The 18,359-nt window shown below is 42.3% G+C and overlaps 1 protein-coding gene across 1 annotated transcript; it reads left to right on the forward strand.

Moving 5' to 3' along the window:
- Window positions 1–3,001: 3,001 nt before the first annotated feature.
- LOC116357829 (ice nucleation protein InaA-like) lies at window positions 3,002–18,332 on the forward strand. Its single transcript, XM_031807248.1, has 4 exons — window positions 3,002–3,089; window positions 8,247–8,413; window positions 14,346–16,459; window positions 18,251–18,332. Exons 2-3 carry the CDS (start codon window positions 8,291–8,293, stop codon window positions 16,149–16,151), a joined length of 1,929 nt encoding a protein of 642 aa, XP_031663108.1. The 5' UTR covers window positions 3,002–3,089; window positions 8,247–8,290; the 3' UTR covers window positions 16,152–16,459; window positions 18,251–18,332.
- Window positions 18,333–18,359: the final 27 nt, after the last annotated feature.

Genomic DNA, 18,359 nt, shown 5'->3' on the forward strand with positions numbered 1-18,359 from the left:
TTTTTCAAATGTAGAGTAACATTGTGATTTCAACAATCCTTGATTTACTGTGCAGCAGATATCATAGTCATCAAATCAACTGTTATGTGCAGAATACAATAGGTGTAGTAGAGTGAAATAGTTAATTTACAAGCCTTTAACCAAAAATGCAATTTTAAGAAAATAGAGCTAGGAAAATATTTACTAAATAAACTCAAGTTTTTAAAAACTATGACAATAAAATAACAATAACGAGGCTATATACAGGGGGTACTGGTACCGAGTCAATGTGGAGGCTATATACAGGGGGTACTGGTACCGAGTCAATGTGGAGGCTATATACAGGGGGTACCGGTACCGAGTCAATGTGGAGGCTATATACAGGGGGTACTGGTACCGAGTCAATGTGGAGGCTATATACAGGGGGTACCGGTACCGAGTCAATGTGGAGGCTATATACAGGGGGTACTGGTACCGAGTCAATGTGGAGGCTATATACAGGGTATTACGGTACAGAGTCAATGTGGAGGCTATATACAGGGGGTACCGGTACAGAGTCAATGTAGAGGCTATATACAGGGGGTACCAGTACTGAGTCAATGTGGAGGCTATATACAGGGGGTACTGGTACCGAGTCAATGTGGAGGCTATATACAGGGTATTACGGTACAGAGTCAATGTGGAGGCTATATACAGGGGGTACCGGTACAGAGTCAATGTGGAGGCTATATACAGGGGGTACCAGTACAGAGTCAATGTGGAGGCTATATACAGGGTGTTACAGTACAGAGTCAATGTGGAGGCTATATACAGGGGGTACTGGTACCGAGTCAATGTGGAGGCTATATACAGGGTATTACGGTACAGAGTCAATGTGGAGGCTATATACAGGGGGTACCAGTACAGAGTCAATGTGGAGGCTATATACAGGGGGTACCGGTACAGAGCCAATGTGGAGGCTATATACAGGGGGTACCAGTACAGAGACAGTGTGCGGGGGTACAGGTTAGTCGAGGTAATTTGTACATGTAGGTGGGGGTGAAGTGACTATGCAAAGATAAACAGCAAGTAACAGCAGTGTGAAAACAAAGGGGGGGGGGGGGGGCCTCTTGGACCTAGACTTGGTGCTCCATTACCGCTTGCCATGTGGTAGCAGAGAGAACAGTCTATGACTAGGGTAGCTGGAGTCTCTGTCAATTTTTTGGGGGAGGGGGCTTTTCTCCGACACCAGATAGTATATAGGTCCTGGATGGCAGGAAGCTTGGCCCCAGTGATGTACTGGGCCGTACGCACTACCATCCGTAGCGCATTACGGTGGAATGCCCAACAGTTGTCACGATGCTCAGACCCTAGTCTACAGACAAGGTAGTCCTGTAGAACTTAGTAGGGGAAGTCTCTCCTCACATTGATATTCTACCATGTTGCTCAGATAAAGACCAAGAAGAAGGGGAAATGAAGTGTTACTTGTAAAAACTAAATCTTTGTAGAAACATCCAGCCAACAGGAAGGATGAACACCAATGGGTTTTTTTTGTGTGTGAAGGAAGAAGCACAACGTAAAGGAGAGAGGATGGATGGATGTTCCACAGCTTATTGTATCGACTCTGCAGTTTCAGCATGCTTTTGCGGCACAATCGATAGCGCGCTGGACTTCGGGCTAGAAGTTCGAGAGTTCGAGACCCGCTCCCTGCCTGTTTCATTACAATAACTCAATTTAACAGATCTCGAGCCTCTCAACATTTGTAGCCCAGTGAAGGCCACTATATCTGTAATGGAAACGTATTGCCCCAATAATCGTGTCAGATGTAAATGTAGCTGTTTGCTCCTCCTCTTGTGGTATATTGTAAGACCGTCTACAGTTGAGGACCATTCAATATCGCAGTTTTGTTTCCACGGATACGTGTCCAGGGGGGAAAAGGGGGGAGAGAGAAAGCACCGGGAGCACCGGGAGGATTACGCTCAGACAGACACGATGCGCGCTTTGGGTGATTCGCGACCTTAAACCATTTTCTGGTAAGACTCCAGTTGATCGGATTTATGTTGTTTGATGTACTGCATGTTTAACTGTCGGATATGTATAGTAGCTTGATGTTTAAGGCTATGATGCAATTCATCACACTTCAAACGTACACCCCGCAGACGCAGATGGTTTAACGGTTTATGAATAGGCGAATTTGATTTGATTCCTAAACCACTTCGTTAGAAAAGCGGATTGGCTTGGAGTTATTTCAATAATCAACCATGTGGTATTACAATGATTACATTGGCCACTGACAGTCGCCTAAATAGGCTAAGTGAGAAGGCAGAGAGGGGAATTAGTCTGTTTACCTGATGTGTTTGGCTTGAGGTCTATCCTCTTGCCTCTGAACATTGAAGGCAGGTTATCGTCTTTTTTTGGTCATTAATCTTGTTCTGGATGCAGCTCTGCCGAGTGGTCACTAGCTGGCCACAAAGTCTTTACAATCAGATTAACCTACACTCTAACCTTAACCACACTGTGCTAACACTAATACCTAACCCATACCCTTAAATGAAGACCAACGTGCTCATTTTGGTTTTCATACTTAAAAAAACAAACATTATTAGACAATTTTAACTTTGCAGCTGGCCCATCTACAGAAGCAGAAATCGTTTAGTTATGCCTCCATGACAAGACTCATCACAATAAATGTCAACCTGGCATCTTGAAGACCTTTGGCTGTTTCAGTCTATGCGTGGGCATCGCAATAGCAGTGCGCTAAACGCATTGTGTCAGTGGTAATATGCTAAGTTGAAGTTTGCTGCCACAAATGCATTTTGTAGCTGACTTTTTTTTTGCGTCTTAAATAGCCCACTTCGGTGAGTCATGTCAGCGGCGGACATAGCAGGTCTAGTTTGAACTGAGGCAGAACTGGTGAATGTTTGTCATCAAAGTCTGCATGTGTGAAACTCAAGTGAGGACTGGAATATATGTGTTTTAGTATGAGAGGCGGATGTCTGTTGAAAACAGGTCTGGACCTTCTCACCCCCTCTCCAGGTCAACTGTCACACGGACTCAACGCTAGCAGAAGAAAAACAGTCTCTTGGGGAAAGCAACAATCGATGTTTCATGCATCTCTGTCCACAGAATATGTAGGTCTATTTTAACTCTCATCTTTCAGAAACTAATAATACTAATAAAGACAAATACCAGATAATTCAGAGGGGTTCAATGTGGAAGACACATTTTAGTTGAAGGCATTCAGTTGTACTGACTAGGTATCCCCCCTTTCATTCAGTTGTACTGACTAGGTATCCCCCCCTTTCATTCAGTTGTACTGACTAGGTATCCCCTTTCATTCAGTTGTTCTGACTAGGTATCCCCCCTTTCATTCAGTTGTACTGACTAGGTATCCCCTTTTCATTCAGTTGTACTGACTAGGTATCCCCCCTTTCATTCAGTTGTACTGACTAGGTATCCCCCCTTTCATTCAGTTGTACTGACTAGGTATCCCCTTTTCATTCAGTTGTACTGACTAGGTATCCCCCCTTTCATTCAGTTGTACTGACTAGGTATCCCCCCCTTTCATTCAGTTGTACTGACTAGGTATCCCCCCCTTTCATTCAGTTGTACTGACCAGGTATCCCCCCTTTCATTCAGTTGTACTGACTAGGTATCCCCCCTTTCATTCAGTTGTACTGACTAGGTATCCCCCCTTTCATTCAGTTGTACTGACTAGGTATCCCCCCTTTCATTCAGTTGTACTGACTAGGTATCCCCCCTTTCATTCAGTTGTACTGACCAGGTATCCCCCCTTTCATTCAGTTGTACTGACTAGGTATCCCCCCTTTCATTCAGTTATACTGACTAGGTATCCCCCCCTTTCATTCAGTTGTACTGACTAGGTATCCCCCCTTTCATTCAGTTGTGCTGACTAGGTATACCCCTTTCATTCAGTTGTTCTGACTAGGTATCCCCCCTTTCATTCAGTTGTACTGACTAGGTATCCCCCCTTTCATTCAGTTGTACTGACTAGGTATCCCCTTTTCATTCAGTTGTTCTGACTAGGTATCCCCCCTTTCATTCAGTTGTACTGACTAGGTATCCCCTTTTCATTCAGTTGTACTGACTAGGTATCCCCCCTTTCATTCAGTTGTACTGACTAGGTATCCCCTTTTCATTCAGTTGTACTGACTAGGTATCCCCCCTTTCATTCAGTTGTACTGACTAGGTATCCCCTTTTCATTCAGTTGTACTGACTAGGTATCCCCCCTTTCATTCAGTTGTACTGACCAGGTATCCCCCCTTTCATTCAGTTGTACTGACTAGGTATCCCCCCCTTTCATTCAGTTGTACTGACTAGGTATCCCCCCTTTCATTCAGTTGTACTGACTAGGTATCCCCCCCTTTCATTCAGTTGTACTGACTAGGTATCCCCCCTTTCATTCAGTTGTACTGACTAGGTATCCCCCCTTTCATTCAGTTGTACTGACTAGGTATCCCCCCCTTTCATTCAGTTGTACTGACCAGGTATCCCCCCTTTCATTCAGTTGTACTGACTAGGTATCCCCCCCTTTCATTCAGTTGTACTGACTAGGTATCCCCCCTTTCATTCAGTTATACTGACTAGGTATCCCCCCCTTTCATTCAGTTGTACTGACTAGGTATCCCCCCTTTCATTCAGTTGTGCTGACTAGGTATACCCCTTTCATTCAGTTGTACTGACTAGGTATCCCCCCTTTCATTCAGTTGTACTGACTAGGTATCCCCCCTTTCATTCAGTTGTACTGACTAGGTATCCCCCCTTTCATTCAGTTGTACTGACTAGGTATCCCCCCCTTTCATTCAGTTGTACTGACTAGGTATCCCCCCTTTCATTCAGTTGTACTGACTAGGTATACCCCCTTTCATTCAGTTGTACTGACTAGGTATCCCCCCTTTCATTCAGTTGTACTGACTAGGTATCCCCCCTTTCATTCAGTTGTACTGACTAGGTATCCCCCCTTTCATTCAGTTGTACTGACTAGGTATCCCCCCTTTCATTCAGTTGTACTGACTAGGTATCCCCCCTTTCATTCAGTTGTACTGACTAGGTATCCTCCCTTCTTCCATCTTCAGCCTTGTAGTCAGAATCTTGATAGCTTGCTGCCCTTCTTCTTCTTCTTCTTCTTCTTCTTCTTCTTCTTCTTCTTCTTCTTTTTAAATCATGTTTTATGACTGTCAGACTGGGCAATCGAAATCACATTAACTCCCTAATTGCCACTGTGAATAGTCATTTGAGTTCAAAAGTTATTCATGAATGTGAACCTAAGAACTAGGATAATGAGGACTTAATAGCGTGATTAAACACCTACTGAGGGAGTCAGGGGTGGACGAGGCATGAGTCTCTCTGAATAATAGAGACAATCAATGGGTGCATTCCAAATGGGAGCCCAATGGGCCATGGCACCCTATTCCCTATGGGTCCTGGCCAAAAGTAGTGCACTACGTAGGAAATAGGGTGCCAATTGAGACCAAAGCCAATCTTCTCTTCACATGAATATTCATATATTATCTTCATATTAATATTAATATATTCTCTTCACATTAATATTCATATCCCTGTGATTGGAACTCATCAACAGCAGACGTCTGCAATCACTAATTAGTGTTTGTAAGTAAAAACTGGACTTGAAAGAAGCGAGAATATTGGTAGAATTGGAATGGGAGGGAGAGAGAGTGGGAGGGAGAGAGAGTAGAAGGGAGAGAGAGTAGAAGGGAGAGAGAGTAGAAGGGAGAGAGAGTGGAAGGGAGAGAGAGTGGGAGGGATAGAATGGGAGGGAGAGAGAGTGGAAGGGATAGAATGGGAGGGAGAGAGAGTAGAAGGCAGAGAGAGTAGAAGGGAGAGAGAGTGGAAGGGAGAGAGAGTGGGAGGGATAGAATGGGAGGGAGAGAGAGTGGGAGGGAGAGAGTGGGAGGGAGAGAGAGTGGGAGGGAGAGAGAGTGGGAGGGAGAGAGAGTGGGAGGGAGAGAGAGTGGAAGGGAGAGAGAGTGGAAGGGAGAGAGAGTGGGAGGGAGCGAGAGTGGAAGGGAGAGAGAGTGGGAGGGAGAAAGAGTGGAAGGGAGAGAGAGTGGAAGGGAGAGAGAGTGGGAGGGATAGAATGGGAGGGAGAGAGAGTGGAAGGGAGAGAGAGTGGGAGGGATAGAATGGGAGGGAGAGAGAGTGGAAGGGATAGAATGGGAGGGAGAGAGAGTGGAAAGGAGAGAGAGTGGTAGGGAGAGAGAGTGGAAGGGAGAGAGAGTAGAAGGGAGAGAGAGTGGGAGGGATAGAATGGGGGGGAGAGAGAGTGGAAGGGAGAGAGAGTGGAAGGGAGAGAGAGTGGGAGGGATAGAATGGGAGGGAGAGAGAGTGGAAGGGAGAGAGAGTGGGAGGGATAGAATGGGAGGGAGAGAGAGTGGAAGGGATAGAATGGGAGGGAGAGAGAGTAGAAGGCAGAGAGAGTAGAAGGGAGAGAGAGTGGAAGGGAGAGAGAGTGGGAGGGATAGAATGGGAGGGATAGAATGGGAGGGAGAGAGAGTGGAAGGGATAGAATGGGAGGGAGAGAGAGTAGAAGGCAGAGAGAGTTAGAAGGGAGAGAGAGTGGAAGGGAGAGAGAGTGGGAGGGATAGAATGGGAGGGAGAGAGAGTGGGAGGGAGAGAGAGTGGGAGGGAGAGAGAGTGGGAGGAATAGAATGGGAGGGAGAGAGAGTGGAAGGGAGAGAGAGTGGAAGGGAGAGAGAGTGGGAGGGAGAGAGAGTGGAAGGGAGAGAGAGTGTGAGGGAGAAAGAGTGGAAGGGAGAGAGAGTGGAAGGGAGAGAGAGTGGGAGGGATAGAATGGGAGGGAGAGAGAGTAGAAGGGAGAGAGAGTGGGAGGAGAGAGAGTGGAAGGGAGAGAGAGTGGGAGGGAGAGAGAGTGGGAGGGATAGAATGGGAGGGAGAGGAGAGTGGAAGGGAGAGAGAGTGGAAGGGAGAGAGAGTGGAAGGGAGAGAGAGTGGGAGGGATAGAATGGGGGGGAGAGAGAGTGGAAGGGAGAGAGTGGAAGGGAGAGAGAGTGGAAGGGAGAGAGAGTGGAAGGGAGAGAGAGTAGAAGGGAGAGAGAGTGGGAGGGATAGAATGGGAGGGAGAGAGAGTGGAAGGGAGAGAGAGTGGAAGGGAGAGAGAGTGGAAGGGATAGAATGGGAGGGAGAGAGAGTGAAGGGATAGAATGGGAGGGAGAGAGAGTGGAAGGGAGAGAGAGTGGAAGGGAGAGAGAGTAGAAGGGAGAGAGAGTGGGAGGGATAGAATGGGAGGGAGAGAGAGTGGGAGGGATAGAATGGGAGGGAGAGAGAGTAGAAGGGATAGAATGGGAGGGAGAGAGAGTGGAAGGGAGAGAGAGTAGAGGGGGAGAGAGTGGAAGGGAGAGAGAGTGGAGGGATAGAATGGGAGGGAGAGAGAGTGGAAGGGAGAGAGAGGTAGAAGGGATAGAATGGGAGGGAGAGAGAGTGGAAGGGATAGAATGGGAGGGAAAGAGAGTAGACGGGATAGAATGGGAGGGAGAGAGAGAGAGTGGAAGGGAGAGAGAGTAGAGGGGAGAGAGAGTGGAAGGGAGAGGAGAGTGGGAGGGATAGAATGGGAGGGAGAGAGAGTGGAAGGGAGAGAGAGTGGAAGGGAGAGAGAGTAGAAGGGAGAGAGAGTAGAAGGGAGAGAGAGTGGGAGGGAGAGAGAGTAGAAGGGAGAGAGAGTGGAAGGGAGAGAGATTGAGGGAGTGAGAGATGAATAATGACAGAGAGACGGAGAGCGAAAGAAAGAGAGAAGGTGTGATTGAGCTGGACATGGAGATGCCTGCTGGGTGGTTGTCTGGTCTCAACTGTTTTCCAGGTTTGATATCCAACTGAATACAGACTGATTATAGATACATGTTCCTATCTGATATTATCATGTATCTCTGTTTCTGCCTGTTCCTATCTGATATTATCATGTATCTGATATTATCATGTATCTCTGTCTATGAAACAGGATTCAGCAGTCATTTATCTACCCAACAGTGACAGATTCATCTGATTTCTTAGATATTTTTTTGTTGTTGATGCGTTTTGTTTTTGAAAATCTGTTTTGATATAATATAATATCATATCAACTATTTGTTATTTATATCAAGATATCCCTCAATTAATACTAGAATGGTTGTAGGTATGAAGTCATAATTTCGGGGAATGTACTGAGAAACTACTGTAAATGTAACAAAGATTCTTCATCGACGCGGCCGACTGACCTCCCTGTTTTCCCCCTCTCCCCTCCCTCTTCTCCCAGGTTGATTGACAAGCCCGTCGTCTAATCAAATCGAATCGTCGACCATGATTGCAACAGGGGGCCTCCTGCGTATAAACCGGCGCCAGGACTCCCAGCACTCTAAGAACCAAGCTGAGAACAAGAGGAAGAGGAAACAAGCCAAGAGAAAGAAGAACGATGTAGTGGTGGTGGGTAGCATGATCTACTACAATACCCATCATGCTCTGTACTACAGTACCCATGATGCTTTGTATATTGCATCAGGTTTAGAACGATGTGGTGGTGGTGGGTAGCATGATGGACTACAGTACCCATGATGCTTTGTGTATTGCATCAGGTTTAGAACGATGTGGGGGGTGGTGGGTAGCATGATGGACTACAGTACCCATGATGCTTTGTGTATTGCATCAGGTTTAGAACGATGTGGTGGTGGTGGGTAGCATGATGGACTACAGTACCCATGATGCTTTGTGTAGTGCATCAGGTTTAGAACGATGTGGTGGTGGTGGGCAGCATGATGGACTACAGTACCCATGATGCTTTGTGTATTGCATCAGGTTTAGAACGATGTAGTATATTCACAGTGCTGTAATGATATGCGGTTCGTAAGGATAGAGTAGCTAACATACTGGTACATACTGCAGTAATGCTATGTGGTTCATAAGGATAGAGTAGCTAACATACTGGTACATACTGCAGTAATGCTATGTGGTTCATAAGGATAGAGTAGCTAACATACTGCTGTAATGCTATGTGGTTCATAAGGATAGAGTAGCTAACATACTGGTACATACTGCTGTAATGCTATGTGGTTCATAAGGATAGAGTAGCTAACATACTGGTACATACTGCTGTAATGCTATGTGGTTCATAAGGATAGAGTAGCTAACATACTGGTACATACTGCTGTAATGATATGTGGTCCATAAGGATAGAGTAGCTAACATACTGGTACATACTGCTGTAATGCTATGTGGTTCATAAGGATAGAGTAGCTAACATACTGGTACATACTGCTGTAATGATATGTGGTTCATAAGGATAGAGTAGCTAACATACTGGTACATACTGCTGTAATGCTATGTGGTTCATAAGGATAGAGTAGCTAACATACTGGTACATACTGCTGTAATGCTATGTGGTTCATAAGGATAGAGTAGCTAACATACTGGTACATACTGCTGTAATGCTATGTGGTTCATAAGGATAGAGTAGCTAACATACTGCTGTAATGCTATGTGGTCCATAAGGATAGAGTAGCTAACATACTGGTACATACTGCTGTAATGCTATGTGGTTCATAAGGACAGAGTAGCTAACATACTGGTACATACTACTGTAATGCTATGTGGTTCATAAGGACAGAGTAGCTAACATACTGGTACATACTGCTGTAATGCTATGTGGTTCATAAGGATAGAGTAGCTAACATACTGGTACATACTGCTGTAATGCTATGTGGTCCATAAGGATAGAGTAGCTAACATACTGGTACATACTGCTGTAATGCTATGTGGTTCATAAGGATAGAGTAGCTAACATACTGGTACATACTGCTGTAATGCTATGTGGTCCATAAGGATAGAGTAGCTAACATACTGGTACATACTGCTGTAATGCTATGTGGTTCATAAGGATAGAGTAGCTAACATACTGGTACATACTGCTGTAATGCTATGTGGTTCATAAGGATAGAGTAGCTAACATACTGGTACATACTGCTGTAATGCTATGTGGTTCATAAGGATAGAGTAGCTAACATACTGGTACATACTGCTGTAATGCTATGTGGTCCATAAGGATAGAGTAGCTAACATACTGCTGTAATGCTATGTGATTCATAAGGATAGCGTAACTAACAAATTGTCAGCCAACATAACGTGTAACGTAACTGATTTGAATTACTCTATTACACTGCTCAACATTTTCTTAACATTTAGTCATAATTAGTTAAAGCAATGAATTTGTATCCGCTTCTCGTCGGACTTCGGCTGCATATTTTCCGCCATTTTCTGAAGAAATGCATTATGGGCCCTTAAAAGCACGGAAATAGTGTCCACTGCTTGTACACGTCATATTTTGGCAAATTTAGTATGACATCCGGGAACTTTTGGCATACTAACTATATCCATACTATGACCAATAAGCACACTAACTATATCCATACTATGACCAATAAGCACACTAACTATATCCATACTAACTATATCCATACTATGACCAATAAGCATACTAACTATATCCATACTAACTATATCCATACTATGACCAATAAGCACACTAACTATATCCATACTAACTATATCCATACTATGACCAATAAGCACACTAACTATATCCATACTATGACCAATAAGCACACTAACTATATCCATACTAACTATATCCATACTAACTATATCCATACTATGACCAATAAACACACTAACTATATCCATACTAACTATATCCATACTATGACCAATAAGCACACTAACTATATCCATACTAACTATATCCATACTATGACCAATAACACACTAACTATATCCATACTAACTATATCCATACTATGACCAATAAGCACACTAACTATATCCATACTAACTATATCCATACTAACTATATCCATACTATGACCAATAAGCACACTAACTATATCCATACTAACTATATCCATACTAACTATATCCATACTATGACCAATAAACACACTAACTATATCCATACTAACTATATCCATACTATGACCAATAAGCACACTAACTATATCCATACTAACTATATCCATACTATGACCAATAAACACACTAACTATATCCATACTAACTATATCCATACTATGACCAATAAGCACACTAACTATATCCATACTAACTATATCCATACTAACTATATCCATACTATGACCAATAAGCACACTAACTATATCCATACTAACTATATCCATACTAACTATATCCATACTATGACCAATAAACACACTAACTATATCCATACTAACTATATCCATACTATGACCAATAAGCACACTAACTATATCCATACTAACTATATCCATACTAACTATATCCATACTATGACCAATAAGCACACTAACTATATCCATACTAACTATATCCATACTAACTATATCCATACTATGACCAATAAACACACTAACTATATCCATACTAACTATATCCATACTATGACCAATAAGCACACTAACTATATCATACTAACTATATCCATACTATGACCAATAAACACACTAACTATATCCATACTAACTATATCCATACTAACTATATCCATACTATGACCAATAAGCACACTAACTATATCCATACTAACTATATCCATACTAACTATATCCATACTATGACCAATAAGCACACTAACTATATCCATACTAACTATATCCATACTATGACCAATAAACACACTAACTATATCCATACTAACTATATCCATACTAACTATATCCATACTATGACCAATAAGCACACTAACTATATCCATACTAACTATATCCATACTAACTATATCCATACTATGACCAATAAGCACACTAACTATATCCATACTAACTATATCCATACTATGACCAATAAACACACTAACTATATCCATACTAACTATATCCATACTAACTATATCCATACTAACTATATCCATACTATGACCAATAAACACACTAACTATATCCATACTATGACCAATAAACACACTAACTATATCCATACTAACTATATCCATACTAACTATATCCATACTATGACCAATAAGCACACTAACTATATCCATACTAACTATATCCATACTAACTATATCCCATACTATGACCAATAAGCACACTAACTATATCCATACTAACTATATCCATACTATGACCAATAAACACACTAACTATATCCATACTAACTATATCCATACTAACTATATCCATACTATGACCAATAAGCACACTAACTATATCCATACTAACTATATCCATACGATGACCAATAAACACACTAACTATATCCATACTAACTATATCCATACTAACTATATCCATACTATGACCAATAAACACACTAACTATATCCATACTATGACCAATAAACACACTAACTATATCCATACTAACTATATCCATACTAACTATATCCATACTATGACCAATAAGCACACTAACTATATCCATACTAACTATATCCATACTAACTATATCCATACTATGACCAATAAGCACACTAACTATATCCATACTAACTATATCCATACTATGACCAATAAACACACTAACTATATCCATACTAACTATATCCATACTAACTATATCCATACTATGACCAATAAGCACACTAACTATATCCATACTAACTATATCCATACTATGACCAATAAGCACACTAACTATATCCATACTATGACCAATAAGCACACTAACTATATCCATACTATGACCAATAAACACACTAACTATATCCATACTAACTATATCCATACTATGACCAATAAACACACTAACTATATCCATACTAACTATATCCATACTAACTATATCCATACTATGACCAATAAGCACACTAACTATATCCATACTAACTATATCCATACTATGACCAATAAGCACACTAACTATATCCATACTAACTATATCCATACTATGACCAATAAGCACACTAACTATATCCATACTAACTATATCCATACTAACTATATCCATACTATGACCAATAAACACACTAACTATATCCATACTAACTATATCCATACTAACTATATCCATACTATGACCAATAAGCACACTAACTATATCCATACTAACTATATCCATACTATGACCAATAAACACACTAACTATATCCATACTAACTATATCCATACTAACTATATCCATACTATGACCAATAAGCACACTAACTATATCCATACTAACTATATCCATACTATGACCAATAAGCACACTAACTATATCCATACTATGACCAATAAACACACTAACTATATCCATACTAACTATATCCATACTAACTATATCCATACTATGACCAATAAGCACACTAACTATATCCATACTAACTATATCCATACTATGACCAATAAGCACACTAACTATATCCATACTATGACCAATAAGCACACTAACTATATCCATACTATGACCAATAAACACACTAACTATATCCATACTAACTATATCCATACTATGACCAATAAACACACTAACTATATCCATACTAACTATATCCATACTAACTATATCCATACTATGACCAATAAGCACACTAACTATATCCATACTAACTATATCCATACTATGACCAATAAGCACACTAACTATATCCATACTAACTATATCCATACTATGACCAATAAGCACACTAACTATATCCATACTAACTATATCCATACTAACTATATCCATACTATGACCAATAAACACACTAACTATATCCATACTAACTATATCCATACTAACTATATCCATACTATGACCAATAAGCACACTAACTATATCCATACTAACTATATCCATACTATGACCAATAAACACACTAACTATATCCATACTAACTATATCCATACTAACTATATCCATTACTATGACCAATAAGCACACTAACTATATCCATACTAACTATATCCATACTATGACCAATAAGCACACTAACTATATCCATACTATGACCAATAAACACACTAACTATATCCATACTAACTATATCCATACTAACTATATCCATACTATGACCAATAAGCACACTAACTATATCCATACTAACTATATCCATACTATGACCAATAAGCACACTAACTATATCCATACTATGACCAATAAGCACACTAACTATATCCATACTATGACCAATAAACACACTAACTATATCCATACTAACTATATCCATACTATGACCAATAAACACACTAACTATATCCATACTAACTATATCCATACTAACTATATCCATACTATGACCAATAAGCACACTAACTATATCCATACTATGACCAATAAGCACACGACATACTCAATTCACCTCACAAATAGTACATCTAGTCTGAGAATGCAAAACACAGCTCTAGTTTATGTGTTAAAATGTTTATCCTAGAAAATACATTCCTGAACTCTATTATAATGATGTCATGTCTGTCTCCTTACGAATCCAGGTGAAGGGGAAACTCAACCTGTGTTCCCCGCCTGGGCTGGTGGCTGCGGTGGGACTGGTGGTGTTGATGGTTGGGATAGCCATGGCTGTACTGGGCTACTGGCCACATGAAGGCCACAGCCAGGGGAAGGCATCCGGGGTATCACCAGGGGAGGAGCGGAGAGACAACGGCAGGATGAGCTACTCCAAGAGCCCCCTGGTGTCTGTCACCTGGAGCAATAACAAGGATAACAACACAGCCAACCTGACTGTTGAGGAGTTGACCAACCAGACTGTTGAGGAGTTGACCAACCAGACTGTTGGGGAGTTGACCAACCAGACTGTTGAGGAGTTGACCAACCAGACTGTTGAGGAGTTGACCAACCAGACCGTAGGGGAGTTGACCAACCAGACTGTTGGGGAGTTGACCAACCAGACTGTTGAGGAGTTGACCAACCAGACTGTTGAGGAGTTGACCAACCAGACTGTTGAGGAGTTGACCAACCAGACCGTTGAGGAGTTGACCAACCAGACTGTTGAGGAGTTGACCAACCAGACTGTTGAGGAGTTGACCAACCAGACGAGTGTCGAGTTGACGAGCCAGACTGTTGGGGAGTTGACGAGCCAGACTGTTGAGGAGTTGACCAACCAGACTGTTGAGGAGTTGACCAACCAGACTGTTGAGGAGTTGACCAACCAGACCGTAGGGGAGTTGACCAACCAGACTGTTGAGGAGTTGACCAACCAGACGAGTGTCGAGTTGACCAACCAGACTGTTGGGGAGTTGACCAACCAGACGAGTGTCGAGTTGACGAGCCAGACTGTTGGGGAGTTGACCAAACAGACGAGTGGCGAGTTGACCAACCAGACTGTTGAGGAGTTGACCAACCAGACTGTTGAGGAGTTGACCAACCAGACTGTTGGGGAGTTGACGAGCCAGACTGTTGGGGAGTTGACGAGCCAGACTGTTGGGGAGTTGACGAGCCAGACTGTTGGGGAGTTGACGAGCCAGACTGTTGGGGAGTTGACGAGCCAGACTGTTGGGGAGTTGACGAGCCAGACTGTTGGGGAGTTGACGAGCCAGACTGTTGGGGAGTTGACGAGCCAGACTGTTGGGGAGTTGACGAGCCAGACTGTTGGGGAGTTGACGAGCCAGACTGTTGGGGAGTTGACGAGCCAGACTGTTGGGGAGTTGACGAGCCAGACTGTTGAGGAGTTGACCAACCAGACTGTTGGGGAGTTGACGAGCCAGACTGTTGGGGAGTTGACGAGCCAGACTGTTGGGGAGTTGACGAGCCAGACTGTTGGGGAGTTGACGAGCCAGACTGTTGAGGAGTTGACCAACCAGACTGTTGGGGAGTTGACGAGCCAGACTGTTGGGGAGTTGACGAGCCAGACTGTTGGGGAGTTGACGAGCCAGACTGTTGGGGAGTTGACGAGCCAGACTGTTGGGGAGTTGACGAGCCAGACTGTTGGGGAGTTGACGAGCCAGACTGTTGGGGAGTTGACGAGCCAGACTAGTGTTGTTGTCAATGGAAGTTTATCTGTACTTGTATCTGGTAATGGTAGTGTACTTGTATCTGGTAGTGGTAGTGTACTTGTATCTGGTAATGGTAGTGTACTTGTATCTGGTAGTGGTAGTGTACTTGTATCGATATCTACCCCTCCTCCTCCTATACCCTCAGGTAGGTTATTTTTTACTAAGATATTTTTACTTACAAGACAAAACATTCATCAGGTTGTTCATTCTGTCTACTTTGCAAAGATCCTCTCGCTCTTATCTTGGTCAGGTCATTATTGTAAAAGAAAATGTGTTCTCAGTGACTAACTTGGTTAAATAAGGGGTAGTCATTTTCCTCCCCCCTCCATCTTCTTCCCATCCTTCAGGTGGGTTGCTCTCTGAGTTCTTGGACAACTATCTGTCCTCAGACCACCTGAAGGTGTTCGGGCCCTTAGTCATGGGGATAGGCATATTTATCTTCATCTGTGCAAACGCCGTGCTTCACGAGAACAGAGACATGAAGACCAAAGTCATCAACCTTAGAGATATCTACTCCACGGTCATCGACCTCCACAGCACACGGACCAAGGAATACTCGCCGAGTAACGGACTGGTCAACTACGTGCAGTCCAGAGGTAGTGTTGATTTACAGTGGCAAGAGAAAAAAAAGGGGTTCTACCTGGAACCATAAAGGGTTCTACCTGGAACCCGAAAATGGTTCTACCTGGAACCAAAAAGAGTTCTACCTGGAACCAAAAAGGCTTCTACCTGGAACCAAAAAAGGGTTCTACCTGGAACCAAAAAGGGTTCTTTAAAATGGTTCTCCTATGGGGAAAGTCAAAGAACCCTTTTAGATTATAGATAGCAGCTTATTTTCTAAGAGTGAATAGCTGTTGTTTTTAATGGTACAGAATAATGTATAGAATTACAATGGCAAGGAAAAGGTGTGTGAACCCTCAGGAATTACCTGGATTTCTGCATAAATATGACATAAAATGTTATCTGATCTTCATCTAAGTCACAATAATAGATAAACACAGTGTGCTTAAACTAATAACACACAAATTATTGTATTTTTCTTGTCTATATTGAATACATAATTTAAACATTCACATTGTAGGTTGGAAAAAGTATGTGAACCCCCTAGGCTAATGACTTGTCAGGAGTCAGCTAACCTGGAATCAATGAGACGAGATTGGAGATGTTGGTTAGAGCTGCCATGTCCCATAAAGAACACTCACAAAATTTGAGTTTGCTATTCACAAGAAGCGTTGCCTGATGTGAACCATGCCTCGAAGAAAAGAGATCTCAGAAGACATATGATTAAGAGTTGTTGCCCTACATAAAGCTGGAAAGGGTTACAAAAGTATCTCTAAAAGTCAGTCCACGGTAAGACAAATTGTCTAAATGGAGAAATTTCAGCACGGTTGCTACTCTCCGTAGCAGTGGCCGTCCTGCAAAGATGACTGCAAGATCACAGTGCAGAATGCTCAATGAGGTTAAGAAGAATCCTAGAGTGTCAACTAAAGACTTACAGAAATCTCTGGAACATGATAACATCTCTGTTGACAAGTCTACAAAACATAGAACATGAAACAAGAATGGTGTTTATGGGGGGACACCACGGAAGAAGCCACTGCTGTCAAAAAAAAACATTGCTGCACGTCTGAAGTTTGCAAAGGAGCACCTGGATGTTCCACAGCGCTACTGGAAAAATATTCTGTGGACAGATGAAACTAGTTGAGTTGTTTGAAAGCAACACACAACACTATGTGTGGAGAAAAAAAAGGCACAGCACAGCAACATCAAAACCTCATCCCAACTGTAAAGTCTGGTGGAGGGAGCATCTTGGTTTGGGGCTGCTTTGCTGCCTCAGGGTCTGGACAGCTTGCTATCGTCAATGGAAAAATGAATTCCCAATTTTATCAAGACATTTTGCAGGTGAATGTTAGGCTGTCTGCCATTTGAAGCTCAACAGAAGTTGGGTGATGCAACAGGACAACGACCCAAAAGACTCAAGCAAATCAATAAAAGAATGGCTTGAACAGAAGAAAATACACCTTCTGGAGTGACCCAGTCAGAGTCCTGACCTCAAGAGAGCGGTTCACACCATCCCAAGAATATTGTGGAACTGAAACAGTTTTGTAAAGAGGAATGGTCCAAAATACAGAAAACGTTTGGTTGAGGTTTTTACTGCCAAAGGAGGGTCAACCAGTTATTAAATCCAAAAGGTTCACATACTTTCCCCACCCTGCACTGTGAATGTTTACACGGTGTGTTCAATAAAGACAGGAAAACGTATCATTGTTTGTGTTATTAGTTTAAGCAGACTGTGTGTCTGTTGTTGTGACCTAGATGAAGATCAGATCACATTTTAATCCAGGTCATTCTAAAAGGTTCACATACCTTTTTCTTCTTTTACTCAGGGTCTTTCAACCCCGGTAGAACGCTAGAGCTTGATGGCAGCTCCTGGCTTTCCAACACCGGGTCCAGCCACCAGGGGGAGTCTTTTATACTTTTCCTTACCACTGTTTA

This window comes from Oncorhynchus kisutch, linkage group LG27 (assembly GCF_002021735.2).
Source record: "Oncorhynchus kisutch isolate 150728-3 linkage group LG27, Okis_V2, whole genome shotgun sequence".
In the NCBI taxonomy this organism is placed as follows: Eukaryota; Metazoa; Chordata; class Actinopteri; order Salmoniformes; family Salmonidae; genus Oncorhynchus; species Oncorhynchus kisutch.

Bases quoted from the DNA above. Each gene is read 5' to 3' on its own strand.
- LOC116357829 (XM_031807248.1), top strand. From the start codon at position 8,291: ATGATTGCAACAGGGGGCCTCCTGCGTATAAACCGGCGCCAGGACTCC. The intron at 8,414-14,345 runs GTGGGTAGCATG...TTACGAATCCAG, and splicing joins AGAAGAACGATGTAGTGGTG to GTGAAGGGGAAACTCAACCT.